The sequence below is a fragment of the Oryzias latipes genome, chromosome 24 (genome assembly GCF_002234675.1).
Source record: "Oryzias latipes chromosome 24, ASM223467v1".
Taxonomy (NCBI): Eukaryota; Metazoa; Chordata; class Actinopteri; order Beloniformes; family Adrianichthyidae; genus Oryzias; species Oryzias latipes.
Window position 1 is genome coordinate 16912084 of NC_019882.2, and position 21595 is coordinate 16933678.

The window sequence follows — 21595 nt, forward strand, 5'->3', positions numbered from 1 at the left end:
AACAAAGGAGTGATTTCATAAGAAGCATTTCAGGGTCCTGGAGTGGCCTAGCTAGTCTCCAGATCTCAATCCCATAGAAAATCTTTGGAGGGAGTTGAAAGTCTGTATTACCCAGCAACAGCCCTGAATCATTGCTGCTCTAGAGCAGTGTTTTTCAACCTTTTTTTGAGCCACGGCACACTTTAACCTTTAACTTTAACAAAAATCCCGCAGCACACCAGCATCCCAAAAAAAAAAAAAAAAAGCAGAAACTCATAGTCTGTTTTGATCTACAGCCCCCCCCCCCCCCCCCCCCCCCGGCAATCTGACGTGCATTTTTGTGATAATTGTGGCAGAAAAAGCAGGAAGTTGCAGATGTTTTTCTAAAATATGTAATAAAAGTTAAGTTACATACAAACTGTATGTTCGTTGTGTTTTCAAGACGCTGTCCCTTTAAGCCAATGCATCATGGGAGATGTAGTGTGAAAACTGCGACAAAACGGCAGAAAGACTCGCGTCTCTGAGCTTCATGGTTTTGTTCACTTGTTCCACGGTCTGATACCGGATTCTGTGGAAAGTTACACTGCTAAAGACGAGCTTTAGCTGGTGTTTTTGTCGGAACTGACTGAGTTATGAGCTAAATTGGAACAAGGAAGTGGAGACTTTAACCACTTCTGATTGGTCAGACTGATGACATGTGATAAAGCCTTCAAGAATGATTGGTGGAGTCGTGGAGACAGTAAAAGCTGCGGGACTTTTCCTTACACAGTTATAGCTGCAGCTATTTCGCATTACCGTCATTCTTATCAAAATGTCTTTAATAGAATCAAATAAACACAACGAAAAAAGTATTTTATGATCGTTTATATTCCTAACTACTCAGTGTTTTATCAGGACCTGTTTGGATGAACAAAGAGCTGATTTCCTGGAGATGGTTAATGTTTTTAGATCAGTTAATGAGGGCAATTTTCCACGGCACACTTGACCATCTCCCACGGCACACTAGTGTGCCGTGGCACACTGGTTGAAAAACACTGCTCTAGAGGAGATCTGTGTGGAGGAATGGGCCAAAATACCAGCAACAGTTTGTGAAAACCTTGTGAAGACTTACAGAAAACACTTGACTGCTGTCATTGTCAACTAATGGTATATAACAAAGCATTAAGTTTACTTGTTTTCCACCATAATTTAGAAATAAATTAAGTCAAACAATGTGATTTTCTGGATTTTTTGTTAATTTTTTCTCTCATAGGTGAGGTAAATCTATCATGAAAATTGCAGGCCTCTCTCATCTTATTAAGTGGGAGAACTTGCACAATTGGTGGCTGACCAAATACTTTTTTGCCGTTAAACGTCTGTATTCATCTGTCTCAATCTGGATGGATAAATTCTGTATGTATTCTGTAAATATATTTTCATATTCCAAGTCTAAATTGACTATTGAATTGTCAATTGCAAAATGAAATTTCAAATTCCATGATCAAATTGCAAGTTGAATTGTGTTTTTTTTTCCCTTTTCAAGCAACCTACAAACCATGTCATTTTTGTTAACCTTATTTCTCTTGTCCTGCTTTAGTAGGTCTTCTCACTTGCTTAACCCCATACAAAATTAGCTTATATTTGAGCTTAGGAATGTAATGATTTATTTGAACAACAATTCGATTAATATCATAATTTGTTGTTCCAATTCAATTCATCCAATTCATAGTAGATAATAACAGTATTAATAACAGACAACCAGCAGATGTCACTATTTCAAACTAAAATGATCTGAGCAGATGAGAGTTGATCTGAGCCCAGTTGTGTCGAGGTTGTGTCGTTCCACCCTGGAATCCACTGAGCTACTGAGAGGGGCCCATTCTTCCACAAATGTTAGTAAAAACTGTCTGCATGGCTGACTGCTTGCTTTGTTACACCTGTGACCAGGCTAAGTCATTAGAACACCTGATTCTGATCATTTGGATGGGTGAACCAATACTTTTGGTAATATAGTGTCTATATTGAGAGTAAATTGATGCTGGTGGAGGAATACGGACAATATTTAGGGTGGAACCGCCTTGAGGTTCAGCTCTATCAGCTCTAATACATTTATAAGTTAATTATTTGTTAAACATGTTGCCTACCACTTCGTGGCTGAGTTGCTGTGGTTACAAAACTCTTCCACTTTGTTACAAATTTTAGATGGTAAAAAAAATGTATACATTTTCAACTATGCTTTATTTTAGAATAAATTGATGGGGACCCCACCCTAAACAATAAATTAAGAACATTGCATATATGAAAACAATCTAAAGTGCAGTGTGTTTAATGCAAAAAAAATCTTTTATTTCAATGGTGTTCTGTCTGCCGTTCGAATTGCTTTTGTATCTGAAAGGTGCTGCAGAAATGAAGCTGTTTTGCTGTGGCTTGGAGTCCCTATTGAATTAATAAATGGCAAATAGCAGTACCTCAAAGGAGGATAAAAACCTACAAAAACAACCAGTCATAAAGTGTCATTTGTTTAAATAAATCATTGTGGTCTAATTTATTTAAAAATAAAATTGAAATGGTATTCAACTTTTAACACAGACTTCAGCAGATTACACACAAATCTCAAAACTAAACAAAAAAAAGAGTTTAAAACAATCACTCTATCTTTTTATTATTTCAAATATGTACAAATTAAAATATTACATAGCAATGTTTGCAGCTTTTCTTTGGCTCTGTACAAAGTTACTCTTAACTAGCCTTCCTACTCTGGAAGCAGACTTAAGGACACTTAGCTAACAGGTTTTAACTTTAATTCATCGCTCTGTTTTCCTCTTTATCTTGATAAAACTAGTTTATTGCACAGTTTACTCTCAGTTTACTCTCATGTGGTCTAAGTGTTGAAAAAAATCTACTGAGACTCAATAAAAGGATGGTTAGGTTTGCTGATTTCTAATCAGAGAAATGAAACCAGAGACAATTGACGTAAAGGAAGAGAAACCTAAAGCAAACTGACGTTTGGTGGCTGTTTCTTCATTTTCGTCATGATCTAAAAGCCACGTGTAACCAGACTACTACACCCCCACCCCACCACCACAGATAAAGGTTTTCACAGCCAAAGTGAATCCTTAAAATTAGTGCATTTCCATGAATCAGAGGTAATCAGCAGAGGACGCGTCTGCTCTTCAGTCTGTGGGCTCCTGCAAGGACGAGTAAGAAACTGCCCCCTACACGTCTCCTGTGCCCTGCGCCTGGGCTGCAGCGGTACTGATGTACTGCCAGCTGAGCACAGCCAGCAGCATGGCAGCAGACAGGTACATTGGAGACAGGTGGTGGGTCCTGGACTGGGACATGGTGGACTTTCCCTGGATGACAGCCAGAATGTGCAGAGTCTTGTCTCTGGATGGGTCAGTGAGGGAGACCTTCTGCAGGATCTGTCGGGAAAGAGAACCATCCGAAGTGCAGTAGAAAAACAAAAAAGGGCCAGAAAAACGGGACAGAAACCACACCCACCTCCTGACTATACTGAAAGATGATGGTCTGCACAGCTTGCATGTTAGTCGCTTCCATCATGAGAGTGACAGCCTGCCCCTTTCTGATCTTCACCACTCCCTGAAACACCATGGGGTTGTTGTAGCACGATGAAAGAGTAGCTATTGCCATCACCTGGTGGGCAGAAGAATTGCATCTTGACATCAAAACATTACAAGTGATGCTCTGATTTGGAGGTCCCCATTGAATTCATAAATGTCATATAAGGGGATATCAGTCAAAAAAAGGAAAAAAAAAACACAAAAACAAACAGTCATGAAGTTTTATTAGTTGCAGATTGATTTGCATGCAATAAGAGTAAGATTTGGGATATTATGTGCAGTGAAGGCGTTTCCTAAAATCTCTTCAGCATGGATGAAAAGCAATGAAACGTCACCTGTGGAATGGCACAGAAGTTAAAGACACTCTGGTTGTGCAGGCGAGACAGGTAGGCGATGACGTCGGGCACGTGCCGCAGAGCGTCGGTGACCAGAAGGTTGAGACAGGACAGAGCTGACTCCAGCTTGTCTGGCTGAGCGAGATCCTCCAGGCGGCCTGCAAACTGACTCCACGCCTGCACGGCAACACAAACTGCTAATGAACACACTGACCCCCACATGAGCTTTCCAAACAGAAATCCTATTGGGGTTTACCTCTTGGGGCCAGAAGGCCCGACCCTCTTTTGTGTCTTCAAGATAGTCTCTGATGATGTTGGTCTTCTGGAGGAACAGGCCCATAGAGTTGGCCAGCTCTGTGTCCTGCCCAACTTCCGGATCCTCCAGCTGGGAGGCTGAGAAGAGCCGAGACAAACCGATGCCGACTAGACCGGCAACGTAGTGGCAGTACTGCAGAAAACAGGGCACAAGTCTGAACAACCCTTACGACACACACCGCTGCAGATTAGATTTCCAATAATCGGTAGAATTCTTCCAGGGTGCCAAGACTTGATAAAAAGGCAAAGCAGCTGATAAAGCTTTGTTAGTTCTCAGCAATAAACTGACCATGTTTGCAGTGATACTGCTTTCTAGTTTGAAGAGAAAACAAAGCCTTCACAGCATGTAAAAACCACCCAGACAGGAAAAAAACTGATACTGTTCCTAAAACAACGGAACAAACTTTACCTGGTCCCACTCCTTCATGGATCCCACCTTCTTCTCCAGAAACTCGGCCATCCCGACTCCCATATGGTGACAGATATCCGAGATGACCTCTCTGTATACCAGAGCGAGGTTTCGGAACTCCAGAGATATCTGGATTGATAGGATGCACAGTTACTGACACATAGCTTAAATGCAGAAACCTTCCGTCCTCATGAGGACACTGACCGTAGGGAAGTCTGCAAGAACCTGTCGATCCTTCTCCTGACTCTCAGTGAAGCACCAATCCTCTTGGTACAGATAGGTGTGAAAATGAGTCAGCATGGGCACCTTCTTGTCCAGGGGGATGGTCATGTCATCCTCCACAGTGTCCAGCGCCCGCAGCACCAGGTAGAAGATGCAAACCGCATGTCTGCACCATGAAGACAAATGCAAAAAAAGATGAAAAAGGGGATGTGCCCTTTTCAGACTGCAGCTCTGACAGGAACACTATTCCTGGAGAGGACGGATACTAAATTTTGATATTTCAGAATTTTGAAAAGGATTTCAAAATGCAATGGACAAAAAAAATCTTTTAAGACGATGAAAACATGCAAAAAAGCAGTTTTGCAGCATAAGTTAAGCAACAGTGTGGACATTTCTGTCCAACCATGCATGTAGCAGACACGCCTCCAAACTCACCTCAGCTCCCCGTCCAGCGCCTGGATCACAGCCGCGAAGCTCCGGCTGGTCTGGTTCAGATAAACGTAGCACGTCCGCAAAGTCTGGCTCATGGAGTCCTGGCAGGGCAGACAAAGGAGGGCCGTTTGTCGGTGAAAGCCCGCGGGTCTGAGGGCGCTGCAGGGCCGGGCGGCCTCCTGCAGGCCCCGCTCACGGAGCCTCCGGACCTGAAGGAGGGGCCGGGGAGGGGACCCGCAGCCCCGCGGCCCCACCGAGAGAGAGCGCTTAAAGACGGACAGAGTAACCGGGCACTTGCAGCAGGCTCCGGCCATGCGAAAGCCCCGACAGGAAGAGCAACCCCGCAGTTAGGAGACGACACTGCCCATGTGGACACCACGCTGGTGGAGGAGCTTTAACCGCGAAGTCCATGTAGAGGACACGCTAGCTGTGGGGTCGCGCGTGCAGAAAAACCTCTTTGGTAAACCCAGACGCTCAGCGGATCTACAAACCAACGCGCATGTGCGCTGCGTCACGCAGAAAGGGTGCAGGGCGTTTGTAGATCTGCTGTTTTGATCCGAAAAACTCCTCCCACCTCCAGCCAAAACAACGGCAGCTGCGACTCTGCGACTGTTTCCTCATGATCTCTGAGTGAGGGAACGTAGCGTGTTTGGGCACATCGGTGTCCGCCTTTATGCATCATATTCAACACAAAATTGTTTTAACACTATTGCGCATTATGAGTAAAATCATTTCCCAATTTAAAACGCAAACCGCCAATATGTTTGGCTTAGTAGGAATAGATCAAATATGTATTTAATATTTTAAATCTAGACCATGTTTTACTTTAATCTTTAATAAACACCCACACCCCCTCACGCACGCAGAGGAAAATAAACACTAAAAGAAAAAGGTTTTGCTGACACCTACTGGTAAGGTATGGTTATTGCACTCTGGTATGAAATGTTTAATAAATAAAACGCTTGTTTACATGTATTTATAAAAAATAATATTATTCTTTTTTTATAATCTAGTATTGTTTATTTATTATATTTATATTAAATGTTTACTTATTAATAAAAAAGCTATTCAAGCGTCTAAACTATTCTATGTAAAACATATAAATAATTTCAGGTAAATTTAAGAAAATTTGGTCTCATCTGCAATCTCTGATTTGTTCTGTGAAGGTTAAAGATGTTTAAAAACGTTTGGAAAAACACAATTTCTGCCCAAAGCTTTCTGATTTGAAATATTGTGATTCTGGTTACTAAAAGTATCATTTAAAACCTGCAGAATAGTTCACATTTTTCTTATTCTAAAAGAGTTTTTGTTTGTTTTCATATTAGTCATGACTGAGCAAACTTTGGTTACAGTTATCTTACATTTTATCTTGCAGGATTGTAGAGTCTGCTCATGTTTGACCCAAGCCTGCAAGTGGTTTGAGGTCAAGATCCTCCACAGGTTTTGGAGTTTTGCAGGTTTTTGCATCTAAAGGCATTTAAGTTCAGTTTTCCCAGCAACCTCTGCAGCCCTGTCAGCAGTAAATGGAGAGTCTCTCTCTCTGTCTCTGGGTCACAGTGGTGTTAAAACCCAGGGATTAACCGTGAAACAGGCGCACTGCATCCCCTTCAAGCTCATTATGCAAATGCAAACCAAGTCAATGGTAATCTCTGATGGTTTGTTTGTGCGAGCCAACGCGCATGGAAGAACAGATCTAATCAGGTGGATGTTCAGTCCCATCCACTGCCACGCAGACCGCGCAGAGACGTGGTTTCCCGTGATGCTGCTGCGTTTCCGTCACGCGGAATGACAACCGGCTCCACATGATGTAAAAACCCGAATACTGTAGTTTTGATTCTCACTTCCATGTCCAAAACACATTTTTACTCACATAATCCAACTTCGGCATGACAGCTCTACATCCCCCCATTTTAAACCGGAAAAGGTTAAAAATCTCCTCCGGATGTCCCAGAGACTTCAAGATGTCCATTCTGGCGCAGATGTTCAGCCGCTGAAATGAGAACGATCAAGCAGGGGAGATGCTCTCCATCACGCCACCATTAAGAATGCGGTTTTGGCCACACACTCGTCAGATCGAGCGACGTCGTTGATTGGCTGATGAGTCACGGGTCGAGACTTCAGGGTCCTATAGGGAGCCGAAACTTCTGGCGTGATGCTCCGCCCCGATGGAGTGTCACTCGACGGCGGTTTCTGATTGGTCGGTCGATTAGCCGCCACATGCATGCGGAGTGAAATTTCTACTGTCCTCCCAGGAGAAGGCGTAAAACCCAGCAGGTGTTAGAGGATAATGGTGCTTTTTTTTAAAGGGGTGTTCATGATTATTCTCTTGGTTTTATCAAGTTTCAGGCCAGATTTGCCCCTCCTAACATGCAAAATTATTTTGGCCTGGCAAAAGTATATTTACATTAAAATAAATAACATTAATAAGTGTTTTGGTCAGGAGCCTATAACTTTCAACACTTACATATTTGATCTCATTGACCAAAACCCAACAGGAGCCACAAAGTCTTATCTCACCCTTTGGATAAATAAGACACTATTTTGTACTTATGTTATTGTTACCATTATGACAAATATGAATGAAATGAACTATTGTTTTTCGGCATTAAGAAAACAAAAACGAAAACAAAAATGCATGCTGCATTCTCCAGCATGCAGCATGCACAGGCATGCATCTGTTTGTCTTTTTAAGGTCTGACTCATAAAGTTTAAAGTTAAGTACATAAAGTTAAGAGAAAATAATTGCTTTGACACTCAAACTAATAGTACATTTTTGCATTTTGACCACATAAAATGCAACATCAGATGCAAAAACACCTGATGTTGTCTTCAACAAAATTTTAAACGAAAAAAAAAAAGTTTCACTTTGTGAGTAAAAAAGGTATTTTTGACCTATAGAGTAGTCCTCATTTTGTGCATCTCTACTTTACAGTGTAGCATTTCATCCTCACAGAGGTGGCAACAGATTTTACTCAATTTAATAATGACAGAATTGAGACTTTTACACAATAACTTTTAGTCATAAAGCCAAAATTCTTTTCCAAGTGGCTTACCAGTTTTGTCAGACCTCTGGTATGTTGTGGTGGCTTGCCTGAAGACCCAATTACTGTCATGACGTTCAAGCTGCCAACAAAACTGTCACAAGACAGTTGCGAGACAGATTTTTTTAAGAAAAAAAACATGATTCAGTCTAAAATGATTTTAAAAAATGTTAAACAGATCTAAAATATGGATCCGTTGGCTGCGTCTAGGACTGGCAAATGGGAAACCAGGGTTTGATTGATGAGCTTTATCCAGTGTGGGTCCTTAGGCAAGACCTTTCACGCTGCTGCCTAACAAGGGGTCCCAAGTCTGGATCTCCCTGTGCTAGTCCCCAGCCTGGATAAAAGACAGGGTTGTGTCAGGAAGGAAGGACATCCAGGGTAAAAAATCTCTGCCAAACCAAATGTGCGGATCAGTGAAAGCTGCTTTGCTGTGGCGACCCCTAATGGGAAATGCTGAAATGTTAACAAAAAGAAAAGCAGGACATTTTCTAAACGGCTTTGTGGAATCAAATTAAAAAAAAAAAATTCTAATGATGAATAATAATTAAGTAGTTTATATTGACTTTTTTACTTAATAATTAAATTAAATGTAAAATCCGAATTCGGCACTTGGAACAAAGCCGCTCTTAGATCTAGTCTAACAGGTTTCTTGACGTGTTGCTGTTTAGAGTGCAAAGTTTTTTCAGTCAGCGCAAGTCTGTACAATTCAAAAAAATCTCAATTTAATCAAGCAGAAAGGCAAAAGGCTTCAAGCTGTTTATCTTTTCCTCAGGTGTTGAAAGATTTAATCAGCTTCCTCTTTCCCTTTGAGAGTTTATATCAGTTCAGCCTGCAAATGTGCACTGGACTGTTCACAAGGTAAAGTGGATCATTTTACTCCTGCAGTCTGTTGGAACATGGTTACAGTCAGTGCTTGGAATTATGGGGGAAAAGGCAGAACTGGAGCAGTTCTAAGAATATTTTCTGTGTAAAAAAAAAAAAATATTTGTGAATTTTCCTTAAGGGCTCATAGCTGAACTTTAGCCAGCCTCCATTAATCAGTGTGACAGGTAGAGTTAATCTTGTTCTTTTCATCTTGATTTTTTAAAAGGCTGTCTCTATGTATCCCTTTTAGAATAAGTGAAAAGCGGGTATGTTTTAAACTGGAAAAAATACAAATTCAATGACTTATCAGACAGGGCTGGAACAGTGGTGTTGAAGGTTTGGATTCCAAGTGCTGCCAGATTTTTGGAGGTGGAGCTTGGTGCTCACGTGTCAAAATCCCAGATGGTTTTGACAGAAAAATAGCCCGAGTTTCATCCACATACTTTGACATGCCTTCAGTTACCACAGTTTGGCTGGTAGCACCTAGTGAAAGCAGGGCTTAGCGCAAGGTGCAACAAGACTAAATGGATTATCCCGTGTGAGTATGTTTAGTTTTTATAATAAATGAAATCATTCTTTGTACAGTTCATGTCTGTTGGACTCGTGTCCCAATAGTTTGTCTCAGCAGGTTTTTTCTATACGTCTTTGTGGTTTCGTTTGACGTGTGTGTGTGTGTTTTATCCAAACTTTGCAGTAAGCGGCCACTGCCTGATGGCTGTGAGGAGACCCCGCAGTACGGGAAGAAATGTTTCACAGACAGAACAACACAGCACGTCAGGCTAATGTAAGTACAGAAGCAGTACAGAACAAGAAGATGGAAAGTTCAGATGACTCTCCTGGTGACTTGAAAGTAAAATGTTTCTTAGTTTAAAAAGAAAATATTTTTTCATGATAATTTTTCACATTTCAGCTGCAGTTTTATTTATATATGAACCAAAAAGATGGTTTTGTACAGTAATATGAGGGCATTTGGGATTAAAGTATTTTAGTACTTCACATAAATTTAAGTTAATGTCCAATTAACTGAAAAAGGTAGAGTTTAGCCTTTCTCCACACTTTGGTTTAAAATTTAAACTCCGCTGGTTTAGCATAATACAACCACAAAACAAAAAGTGTTTTATGCTTAAAAAACGACTCCAGTCTCTTTTAGGTTTCTGTCAAACATGACAAGCAGAAGCAGCTCCACTTTTATTCATAACCTGACTGTAGCACGTTTTCCCAGAGGTCTTGTCGTTTTTTTCACTTGTAGTCACGAAACAAACAGAAGAGAAAATATCGTGGCAAGTGTTTCAAAATGACTATACTTGTTTGATATTCTACAAATGATTCTGCCTCTTGGGAGGATTGCATGGTCCGATTTTGTGATTGCTGGGATAATATCACTTTATTTTTGGTGATTTCTACTGCTACCCTGCACGTGGAGGAAGGAATCTTCCCAATATTTTGACCTATTTAACTTTACACGTTCGCCTAAATTTAAAACTGTGCTGTTTTCTGATACTTTTATTTAACCCTGTAAAGCCCACTGCATTGAAGAATTGACAAAACATTCAACATTTTTGGAATTAAGATGCCTTTTAAACCCTTTAAACTCCACAAAACTAATTTTGCAATGTAATTTTTTAAGGAGACATGGAAATTAGAGTTCAGGAGAAAATTCACTTTTTTCCGCACTGTCTCAAACTTGATACACACATTTTAACATGGTGTAACTGTATTATATAGTATTATTTTCAACAAATTTGAGTCTTTCGATACAGCAAGTAGTCATTCAAGGAAAGAAATAACAATAGATTAGTTATTATCCATAAAGTTCCAAAGCCAAAAATGTCTGATTTTTCACAGAAGCAGTCACTGTGAAATGAACTGGAAAAGTTCTTCTACTGCCCCTAGCGAAATGATGAAGAACTACAAGGCAGAAAACATGGACCAAGTTATAAATAATTGGCTTTTTATGTTAATGAGAGTTAGGGGTCTGAGAAATGTGTGTATCAAATATGAAACAAAGGGTTATATAGGGTTAATGTGCTTCACCTTTTGTGGCACATTTGTAGCTTTTTTTTTCTTTTGATTATGTGCTAAGTCACTAAATTTCTGTCTCTATTTTTCTTTTTTTTCTTTTTTTTTCGGGACATGTTGTAGTCCCACCAACATGTATGAAGCCTGTGCAAGGAAAAAGACCAGTTACCCGAATGAAACCACAAAGATCGTCAAGCAGATGTCACCCTGGACGGACACACCAAACTCTGTGAAGAAAGTTTTAGACCATCTGAAATCCAAGCAAGCTGTCGGTGACATTGTCCTGGAGGACTCGGTCAATGGGAAATTCATATCCTTTCATCGAGACATCACAGATGAATGCAGCATAGAGGATAAACAGCATTCATGGGCAGTTCTTGAAAAGCAAGAGGAAGTCATCATGTACGGACCTTATTACCCCAACTACAACAACAGAGAGCACAGCGAGGATGTCGTTATTAGGCAAACCCAGGAACTTTTGGAGTCAGAGGATGTTTCTGAAAACTCCAAGGTGTTTATATTCACCCTCAACAGCCCCTGTCTGGTAAGGAACACAAATCCATGCATGTTGAACCTGGTTCAGAAGGCGCACGAGTGGTGGAACATGTATGGAGTGAAGACTCACATTGGCTTCAAGAGATCTTGGGGATTCAAAGGATCTAAAGAAACCCTGTTCAGGGATGTCAGCTGCAGCCAGGTGGAGTGTATAAACCAAAGTACAGATTATAAGAACTACTGTGAAGTAACTGGAAAGATCCCTGAGCTTGATCCTTTATGTGAAACCATGTTTTCTGTTACCAAAAACCTGCTCAAACCTGGACCAGAAAGCTTCCCGGTAATCACAGAGCAAGGGCCGGACTGGAAAAGCTACTTCAAAAATATGCACTCCGTTGCTGCTGGCAAACCAGAGGAAGAGAGAAAACTGCTGATGGAGGAAGTTAGCTCATTGGTCGATACTGCACGAGTTCTGCTTTCAGAAAAAAATGACAGTTTAGAGGGTTACTCAGAAAAAGGGAGAGCGTTTGTGCTCAAATATGCTTTCAGCTCACACGTGTGCGACGCCCTGCGGGCCGATCTCAGACTGAAGTTTCAGGAGTGCTGGATGAAGATGGTCCAGGGAAAGTATGCTGAGTTTGTCAGGGAAACTCTGATTGAAGACTTCAATCAGTGCACAGTTTGGCTTTGTATAAAGGATATTCAAGAAGTGTCCGAAAAGTTCCTGAAAATTGGAAAATTGCAATTATAGAACAAAGAAAACTCTACTTGTATTAGTGTATTATTTTTAAAGGCAATCATAGTTGACACTCAAGGTTACAAATAGAGATATTTCAATAAAAGTATCTAAAAACTAACATTTAGTGCTTGGAATATACTGGGTGTCTTTTCCCTTCCCTTTCCTTTTCCCACATTCTTTCGCATCCATTAATTAATGTTTGTCATTGTTGCAGATCCTAAATCATCTCAGTATTATATTCTCCAAGAAAGCACAGTAAAAGGAAATAGAACCAGTTCTAAGGAAGGTTTGTTTTTGGTCACAGAATAATAGTTTTGCTACTTTCATAATCAAAGCAACAGATCAATACTAAGGAGGATGAAGTCTGAAATTGTGTTTGGATCAAGCAGAATGGGAAGGTAAAAGAATAAATTGTCAGACAGAAAGCTGTTGAGTAAATTAAAATGTGTGCATTTAAAACAAAAGAAACAGGTTTCCGCTGTGCCCAAAGGCTGTCTTTATTTCTTTTAGCCTTTTGCTTACATTGTATCACAAATGAGTTTTTACATGATTACGCAGGAGTGAAACTTTTTCTATAGTAGCACATATATTTTCTTATTTCTTAATATATATGCCAGATACTTCCAAGTAAATTGAAAATACTAACACACACCGCTCAGGTGTGCAAATAAATACCAGCTTCTTCAGAGGATGCAGGTCTGATCTGGAACCAACAGAGGGAGCTGTGCGCCTGCAGTTCTCCTTCAGCGGTGGTTATGCTCCAAAGGTAGTTTATCATGTGTTGTACTTTGTAACTTATCTCAACGCTGTCATGTATTTATTAGATTTAAATCTTTTGGACAAAAGCCCAGAGAGATTAGAAACAATGGGCCACGAGGGAGTGGGAGATAAGCTTTCTGAGGTATAACTGGGGAGTGAGGAGTGACGGACAGCTAGTCTAAGATCTGCTGTTAAACTTCATCCAAATGGTTATGACTCAGTCAGAGAGAACATGGAAAAAAATAAAACCATTATAAAGTGAATTAAATCTTGCTTAAATTAACTTTCTGGGGCCCAGAGAATAAAGATAATTTCATGTGTTGCAGCTAAAGTTGTCAAACAATTGCTAACATGTCTGAACTTTTTAGGTGAGTTGTGTTACATTCTGCAACAAAGGTAGTTATGATGAGATTTGCAGGATGAGTTAAAGCAATTAATCGCGAGACAATAATCCAAAGGCAAAGTAATATTGTTAGGATCTTGTGCAAAAGTCCAGAAATTTAAGCTTTTCTTTTTCAACTTTACACCACCACTCAACTCACGAGTCTCTTTTGGCTTTCTAACTTCATTGCAAGGCATGCATTTGTTCCAGAGAAAAGCTTTAGAAGCACCACAAACAACAACTCTTATGTACATTTATTGTTTTGTGGTGTCACTGCATTTTGTACAGAGACGATGGTGTATGATTATGAAGGGACCCTTTCATCGGACTTGCTGCTGCGTTTGAGTCCATGGAAATGTCTACTGCCGCACATCACAATGAAGGAAAGAGTGTTGTGCGTCATTGTGTCACTTCTCAGACATCGGCTCAGATTGTGCACAGAACGTGTGCAGAAGATCTCCCACATCTGGTCATGATCATCACACCGGTTAGATCAAAGGTTCATCTGAAAGCTGTACATAGGTAGTATTTTATTTTAAGATTTTCTGGTCTGTAGGTCCTCTAAGCCAGGATGAGGTTGTTCCATTGTTCTGCTTTGGAGCTGGAGGACCCGCTGTGCCCCCCAGGGGACATCTTGTGAGGGATAGCACCTCCCTGAGCTGCCATGTAGGCTGGTAGAGCAGAAATCTGTACAAAAACAGAAGAGGAGGAGGAATTTTTTTCACCAGAAAATATCTATGTCCCGTTTCCATGACGACCCTCTGTAGTTTCCCTGCATGCTGAGGCAGCAGCTCACCTGTGCGTGTGTGTTGTGGTGTGCATACGCGTTGTGGTTCTCCGGCTCTGTTTTTATCTGCCGAGGTTCCTCTGTGGTGGAGGAGGAGGAGGAGCGGGGAGTGCTGCTCGTTGTAACTGGAGTCCCATCACTGCCCGGAGTTCCTAAAAGCACAAAGAGAATCTAACATGAGTCCATGCCTACACACGAGTGAATGAAAAGAAACACTTTTTTATTGCTTGTTTCATGAAGCTACTTCTTCATCTAACATAGAAAGCCTGTTTTCAGAATGGTGATGGTTTGTTTGAGGTATACCACTTTGGGTCTTGTTGAGGTTCTTAGGTTTGCGTTTACGAGTCTGGATCCCGTCTTTCTTCATCGCGAGAGGTCGAGGGACCTGACACACACAAAAAACAAGAAACAAGGAGTGATTTTTGTTTCTGCCATTGGTGAAGGTAGAAGACTTTATAGGACAATAAAGGAAACACTTAACTAAATTAAATACTAAATGAAATACTTATTCATATATGTAAAGGAGCATTTTCAGACATTTTACTGTATTTTTAATTAATTTTACACAAATTATTGTCAATAGTTTGTTCAAATTAACTAACCTATTTAAAAAATGAAATAAAATACAAAAAGAGATTAAACAGAATACAGTACTTGTAAATTTTTATGTTGACTAAAAACTGTTCAAAATGTCTCACCAAACAATCACCCAATAACAAAATGTCTTTTAATTTGTTGTCTATGTGATTTTATTTTTTATTGTAATTTAGACCAAAAAAAGGGTTTAGCAACATTGTTAGAACTTGTTTAGAGTTGATCAGGAGAAACTTAACAACATTAGGATATGACTGAACTAACTACATCTGGCTGATGCTCAAAGCTAAATCAGCAAATAATAAAAGGTACAGATGTAGGCTAATTCAATATATACAATATTATATTATATTATATTATATTATATTATATTATATTATATTATATTATATTATATTATATTATATTATATTATATTATATTATATTATATTATATTGTATAGTATTGTATTGTATTGTATTGTATTATATTATATTATATTGTATTATATTTCAAGTACAGTTCATAACTATATTTAAGGTGTTACTTAATACAAATCATACTTTAGTAAAATGTTTGAGTCTAGATTCAAATGTAGTGTGTCCATTTGACTGGAAATCTTAAAAACATTATAGCTGACGGAGTAAAAGTCCAACTTTTTTGAGGCATTCATTATCAATAGCGAAATTATTAGACACACTATAATTCTTTTTTATTGGGTCTATTAGTATATCCAGTATCAGATATATATTTGTTTTATCTTGCGTGATTTATTTTTAGAGACTAAGAGCACATCTTTCTGCCTCTCACCCCGTGAAGTTTCATGTAGAGGCCGCAGGCATTGCAGACAGGCTCCCCTTCTGCGTTTCGCCTCCACAGGGTGGTGGTTGTGGTGTGACAGTTGGTGCAGGACAGACCCACCCTCCTCGAAGCTGACTGCCGGATCAAACACAAAGAATAGTTTTTTTGTTTTTGTTTTTTTTTACATGAAAGATCCCATTCTAATGAGCAGATTATACCACTGATTCCCTCACCAGCCGCCTCTGGGGTTTGATGAGAGGCCTGTTGATGCCGTTCATCTTGTGGTACAGTCCACAAGCATTACACAGGTAGTGGCCAGTACCATCCCGCCTCCAGAGAGGAGTTGACATCGCGCCGCAGTTCACGCATTCTCGCCCCTCAGCGAAGTCATCAAACAAATCTGACAGGAGATGACAGAGATAGTACCGTTACTTTAAATCCTAAATTTGATCACAGGTGTACATTCTGTCAACTTGAACAATCTTCAAGAAAACTTGTCATTCCAGGGATTTGCCTCCAACCAGCAGAGGAGGCGACTGCAGCCCCTGAGAGCCCAGCAGCAGCCTGGAATCCCCGCTTATCTCTCAGCTCCCCTCAGATTAAAGTCTGCTGGAAATAGAGATGGCATGGAGCTCCACCAAACTCAGATATCTGTCACAGCTTTTTCTTTTTCAGACATATTGTCTGATAAATAATCGTCTTCTCATCTGCCACATGACTGAGGATCTGCTAAAGCCACTCATATCCAGGAAAGCACACGTCAGTCCCCCAGTGCGATGTGACCGCTTGTTTTCCTCACGGTCCTCGTGTGTGACCAGAGGGCCTCAATGAACCAAAGAAATAATCATGGCTGTAATAAAACATTTACATACCAGGGTCACAGAAAAAAAAACTGAGATTGGTGGTAGATTCCTCATTTCAGTTCCATGCTTTAATCCCACAATGTTAAGCAATGTAAATGTGTTTATTATGATGCTCTTTTTAAAGTTAAATATGACATGTTGAAGGTCATTTTTCTTTAATATTTTTCAGAGCTATGATTTTAATCATCTATTTTATTTCCAAAACGCAGATTTTTGTTTCCTAAAAAAACACTTATTTATTATTACAGATTTGTTAACTTAATACTAAAATGTTCATTGAGAAAACTAGTAAAAACTACAACAATTTCATTTTTTTTAAACATTGAAACTCCTTACTTAAGCTCTATTTTTTGTTTATTATTATTGTTGTTTTTAGGAAGGAAAACTGAAAAAAATGAAAATGTCAGATTTTTTTCAAATTAAATGTTTGACTTTATTCTTAAAACTTAATTCTCAGTGACTTATAATTTTCTTGAGATGTTGACATTTTGGGGGGAATTTCCTCCTTTATGTTAAAGGAGGAGAAAATAAATTAAAAAGTAAATATTTCTTATTTGATAGAAAATAAAAAGACCTTTTAGCTGCCTAAGTATTTTCAGATTTTTTTACAGAACATTTGACACGTTAGTGTTTGACACTGACTTTTCTCAATCAAAAGTCAAATATTCCATATAATTCTCTCAAATTGTAGATGTTTTACATTTCAATATTAAAATTTTGAGTGAAAAAAACACAACTCTGTGATAAAAATCCGAATTGTTTTTAATAAAAAAATCATCTGAATCTGAGAAATTAGACTTTTTTTAAACATGTTTTTTTTCCAAAATCTTAAGTTGATCTTAAATTTAGAAGAAAAAAAAGTTCTGAGATAAAAAATGATTTCAGTTTAAAATGTTTATTCCAACCCCAAATAGACTGAACATAAAAGTCACCACTGGACCCAGATTTTGCCTTTTCTTAGCCGGCTCTCATCTTCATACATTTTGAGCTTTCAGTGCAAACTTTGCTGTGTATGAACACTCCACTATAGGTGGACAAGGCTATCCGCAAAAGGCGAGAGCATTTGTGAGCGTCTCCCAAGGTTGAGAGCCAACCTTGAGCCGTGCAGCAGTTGTAGCCAACACAATGCAGCAAACAAGACACCACAGAGGAGAAGCTGCAGCGCCCAGCTCTATCTAAATGGAGGGTTGTGTTTTTTCCACATGTGTCAGTGTGGGGTTTTATCAGAGCGAAGCTGCAAAACATCCATGCAGAGAAGGGCAAATGTCAAATGAAAGTAAAAGACTGACAGACAAGAGAACTGCTGTCATCATCCAGCATTTCAATTCTTTCAGGAATGTGAAAATCCAGTAAATTATAATGTGTTACTTACACCATTGTATCTGTATCCATTTCTCAAAACAATGTGTTCAGTTTTTAGTTTTAGATATTTTATTTTACAATCATCACATGACTTTTTTTATTCTAAGTATTTTCTAATAATCAACTCAGTGAGGGTTCTAGTATAAAGCATTTCAGTAAATTAAATGATCCTCTAAGCCTTTTTTTATTTTTTGATTTAACGACTACTCCTGGTTTCAAATGAAATTATTATTAAATAATCGAAAAAAGTTACTGTTTTTCATCCTTTTTTTTCTTTTTATTTATATTGCCTTGTTTGTTAAAAGTAAATTGACAATTGTGGCACTTTACACTTCATTCAATACTAAATCTTGTTTTAATCCATCTATTTTAAAAATCTTTTTAAATAATTCATGTAATTAAATTTGCTTTTATTTCAAGATGTCATGGATTTGATGCAAATTTTAATAGGAAACCATTTCTTAAATAAAACAAAAAATATTTAAAGCGATTTTTAGCTTTTAAGTCTTTATTGCTGCTACATTAGAAATGAAATAAAACGTTTTTAGTTAAAACATGTCATTTTGTTGAGCCATTTTAATATCCTATCTGAAATAATTTCCAAGAAATCAATAAAACCCATTCTTAAAAATAACGTTTTTAAAGAATAATCTTGTTAATCATTGCAGATTAAAAAGATACTCCTATTTAATTGGAAAACCCACTGGTAGACATTTCACTTCTTATCGTCGGTCGCTGCAGGTTTCCTCTGCAGTGAACGCCTCTTCATCTTCCTCTTCATCAAGCTTTGATTGAATTTGTAGGGATTGCCCAACAGTGGCGGAAACCTCCCGTAAACAATAGAGGTGTAGGAATTTTTTTAAAGAGATGAGTGACTGTAATGACATGAAGAGGCCAGACTGGATCGATGCTGTTATCTGCCGCACAGTTGATCTTTTCTCGTTCAATTCTGAAGGGGGGGGGGGGGGGGGGGGGTCCTTCAAATAATCACTGCTCACCTGCTTAATAACTGACAGCAGTTCAGAAGAGGCGATCTAATCAGCTGTGAGCTCATTTGAATTATAACTAAGAATGAGGGAGAAACGGATTAAAGGTCACAAAAGGAAACCGATTCATCCCGCAGCAACAGAAAACAGGTCAAACAAACACAAAGACGGGACCTGCAGCCAATGGAAAACTGACAGCCGATGGAAAACAGCTCGTTGTGAAATCACTGTACGGTTCAGAGTACGCAGCAGTCTCCTGCAGGGAACGAGCCCCACCAAACACAGATGTGATAAAAAAATAAACTCTAGAAGCATCTCATCCGAGACTGGAATAATCCGATCTGTCACCAAAAACAGTTAATTGAGCTTTAATATAAGATACTTCCATATTTAAACCGATACATTTAAATCATTTTTCATGATTGATCAAAAACATTGAGTTAAAAGCTGTAAAATGCACATTAAATGCACATTGATGAAATATAGTATTTGTATTTATTTATAGGCTACATATAGAATTCCTGTCTGTTAGATCAAAATCAAACAGAATTTAATTATATTTCAGGCTCTTTGATTAATTTTGAAAGTTCCCAAGTGTGTTTCTCTGAGGCAGAATAATTTCATTTTCCTTCCAGCTCTAAAACTGAGCCTTTACTGATTCTATCAAACCGTTCTCTTTAGCTTTAAACCAACCTTCACGTACTAAAATATCAACTTTTCTACGTTTATATTTTTGACGCACAATTGCTTTATTGTCATAAAATGGAACGCTCCACTCACCTATGTTTGGGTGCCGCGTTGCGCTCGGAGACGCGCCGGCTTGAAGGCCGTGCAGGACCGGACTGTCGAAGGGGGACGCCGGCCACGTGCCGCCCACATTTGGGCTCATGTAGGCCGGGTAGGGGCTGTGGTAGGAGCCGCTGAGGCTGCGGGCGCTGTAGTGCTCCCTGCCGTTTGCAGAGATGTTCAGAGGACTGGAGTAGGACACTGCTGTCTCGCGGGCCGTCGCCATCCCGGAGGACAGCGGCGGGCTGGTGGAGAAGGTGAAGCGAGGCGAAACGGGGGTGTGGTTGTAAGAAGGCACCGAGTCTGCGCCTGGCTGTGCCCAGGCTGAGTGGCTTGACACCGGACTGCCCTGCTGCGACGCTCCGGGCGTCTGCAGGTACGGCAGCGCCGAGATCATGGGGGTAACGACCCGTGTCGTGGGCACGTAAACCGGAGAGGTGCCTGCCGTGGCGTTGTGGAGGAATCCGGTTTCGTAGGAGGGGGGTCCATGGTTGGTGGTCATAATGCCTTGGTACATATCCTCACCGCGTAGCTGCGCATCCGCGTGGATGAAGAGATAAAGAGCGGATGCAGGTAAAATCACTGCATGCTGGTCCGGGAGCGCCTCTAGACGCGCTTCACATCTGATCTGCCGATCTGCTGCCGGGTCAAATAAAGCCACATTCAGGAAAGTTTTTGAGAAAAACTACGAATCCACGAGAGACTGTGCGCGAGAGAGGAGGAGGAGTGAGAGACTGTTGGCTCTAATCAAGATCCAGCTGTTATCTTCCCCCCCCCCACCCCTCCACCCCCCCTTCACACACACACACACACACACACACACATTTTTGTTGTACTTTAAATGCTATATTTTAAAATAAATAATTTCAATTTCATTTTAATGTTATTGTTTGTTCAGTTTATTTCTTTTTAATTAATGTATTTTCTATCCCCACCGTTGCCCTTTTACGCACGGACGCATGCGTTAAGGCCCGTGCGTAAAACCCTTTTCCTCATCTACTTTTCAGAGTTTGTTCCTTTGTCCTGTATGAATTAAGCGCATTTTGGAGAGGAACGTATTTGTCCTGTTCCTCACGCATTAAAACCTTTATTGAAACTTCAAATGAGTTTTCTGTTTAGGCCCCGCAGAGGCCGCGCTCAATAGATTCAACATCAGCCGCTGATTAAATGCAATGTCTGCTTTTTAAAACTAATCTATAAAAGGCTTTGGTTTGAGTGGACCAAAAAGAAAAAAACATTTTCTGTCTTAATATTCAAACTGGAATTTAAATGTAAAAAAATAGTCTTTTACCAAAATGATGACTTTGCGCGCTATTATTTAGGATATTTCATAGTTTTAAATGTTTTATTACCGTCGACTCATCTTTCAGAGTTTGAAATTGTCGTGCAGTTTTGGAGCAGGCAGAACAAAATATTAGTTTTTTCCTCTCCCGGTGACAAATGGTTGGAAGTGTGGCGGCGGCTGTCGCTGCGTGGACAGATTTATACCTGTCATCGACACCAAAAATGTAAACACGCGAGGCCTTTTCATTGTGCGACCACTTCCCACTGACAGCCCCGCGTGAGTTATGAAGCTCTCACTCCGGCCAATGAAGAGACGTTTTAGTTAATAATGTCACTCGTGAAGGGGGAAGAAATTACACAGAGAGGAAAAAAAAATCAGAAAAATCGAAACATTGCTTCACGCGCGCGCTTACGTTTGTATGACGGCACAGAAATCTGCTTTTAGTGTCAGGAGGATTGACTAAAGACTGAAAACTCATAAAAAAAATAAACGAAATTTCTAATAATTTATTATAAATAAGAGCTATTGTTTTTATTTCGATTGTGTACATTACATATTTTGCTTAAAACATGAGAAAAGAGACAGACCTGAAAAAT

At 39.7% G+C, this 21595-nt stretch overlaps 3 protein-coding genes across 4 annotated transcripts; 1 reads left to right on the top strand and 2 right to left on the bottom strand.

Annotated features, from left to right (window-relative positions):
• Window positions 1-2594: 2594 nt before the first annotated feature.
• fdft1 (farnesyl-diphosphate farnesyltransferase 1) lies at window positions 2595-7295 on the bottom strand. The gene is made up of 8 exons (XM_004083756.4): window positions 7123-7295; window positions 5256-5353; window positions 4803-4986; window positions 4599-4727; window positions 4131-4322; window positions 3875-4051; window positions 3460-3612; window positions 2595-3380 (listed from the first exon to the last, which is right to left on the bottom strand). Exons 1-8 carry the CDS (start codon window positions 7219-7221, stop codon window positions 3174-3176), a joined length of 1239 nt encoding a protein of 412 aa, XP_004083804.1. The 5' UTR covers window positions 7222-7295; the 3' UTR covers window positions 2595-3173.
• Window positions 7296-8746: 1451 nt separating this feature from the next.
• LOC105357213 lies at window positions 8747-12885 on the top strand. Its single transcript, XM_011491942.3, has 3 exons — window positions 8747-9698; window positions 9855-9944; window positions 11303-12885. Exons 1-3 carry the CDS (start codon window positions 9685-9687, stop codon window positions 12423-12425), a joined length of 1227 nt encoding a protein of 408 aa, XP_011490244.1. The 5' UTR covers window positions 8747-9684; the 3' UTR covers window positions 12426-12885.
• Window positions 12886-12891: 6 nt separating this feature from the next.
• On the bottom strand, window positions 12892-20457 carry gata4 (GATA binding protein 4). 2 transcript variants are annotated; one of them, XM_023952821.1, is made up of 6 exons: window positions 19709-20457; window positions 15936-16117; window positions 15727-15852; window positions 14645-14726; window positions 14351-14493; window positions 12892-14241 (listed from the first exon to the last, which is right to left on the bottom strand). In XM_023952821.1, exons 1-6 carry the CDS (start codon window positions 20229-20231, stop codon window positions 14116-14118), a joined length of 1182 nt encoding a protein of 393 aa, XP_023808589.1. In that variant the 5' UTR covers window positions 20232-20457; the 3' UTR covers window positions 12892-14115. The 2 variants fall into 2 exon arrangements, with proteins under 2 accessions (XP_023808589.1, XP_004083805.2); XM_004083757.4 differs by having other exon boundaries at window positions 13266-14241; window positions 15951-16117; window positions 19709-20455.
• Window positions 20458-21595: the final 1138 nt, after the last annotated feature.

What these genes read in the sequence shown, in the direction of transcription:
- fdft1 (XM_004083756.4), bottom strand. Translation starts at nt 7,221, where the DNA reads ATGGACATCTTGAAGTCTCTGGGACATCCGGAGGAGATTTTTAACCTT. An exon ending in TTCTTGCAGACTTCCCTACG is followed by an intron (nt 4,728 to 4,802) that starts GTCAGTGTCCTC and finishes CTATCAATCCAG; the next exon opens with ATATCTCTGGAGTTCCGAAA. An exon ending in ACTTCTGTGCCATTCCACAG is followed by an intron (nt 3,613 to 3,874) that starts GTGACGTTTCAT and finishes TCTGCCCACCAG; the next exon opens with GTGATGGCAATAGCTACTCT.
- LOC105357213 (XM_011491942.3), top strand. An exon ending in ACACAGCACGTCAGGCTAAT is followed by an intron (nt 9,945 to 11,302) that starts GTAAGTACAGAA and finishes GACATGTTGTAG; the next exon opens with TCCCACCAACATGTATGAAG.
- gata4 (XM_023952821.1), bottom strand. Translation starts at nt 20,231, where the DNA reads ATGTACCAAGGCATTATGACCACCAACCATGGACCCCCCTCCTACGAA. An exon ending in TCTACATGAAACTTCACGGG is followed by an intron (nt 14,727 to 15,726) that starts GTGAGAGGCAGA and finishes TGTGTGTGTCAG; the next exon opens with GTCCCTCGACCTCTCGCGAT. An exon ending in CCTCAACAAGACCCAAAGTG is followed by an intron (nt 14,494 to 14,644) that starts GTATACCTCAAA and finishes TTGTGCTTTTAG; the next exon opens with GAACTCCGGGCAGTGATGGG.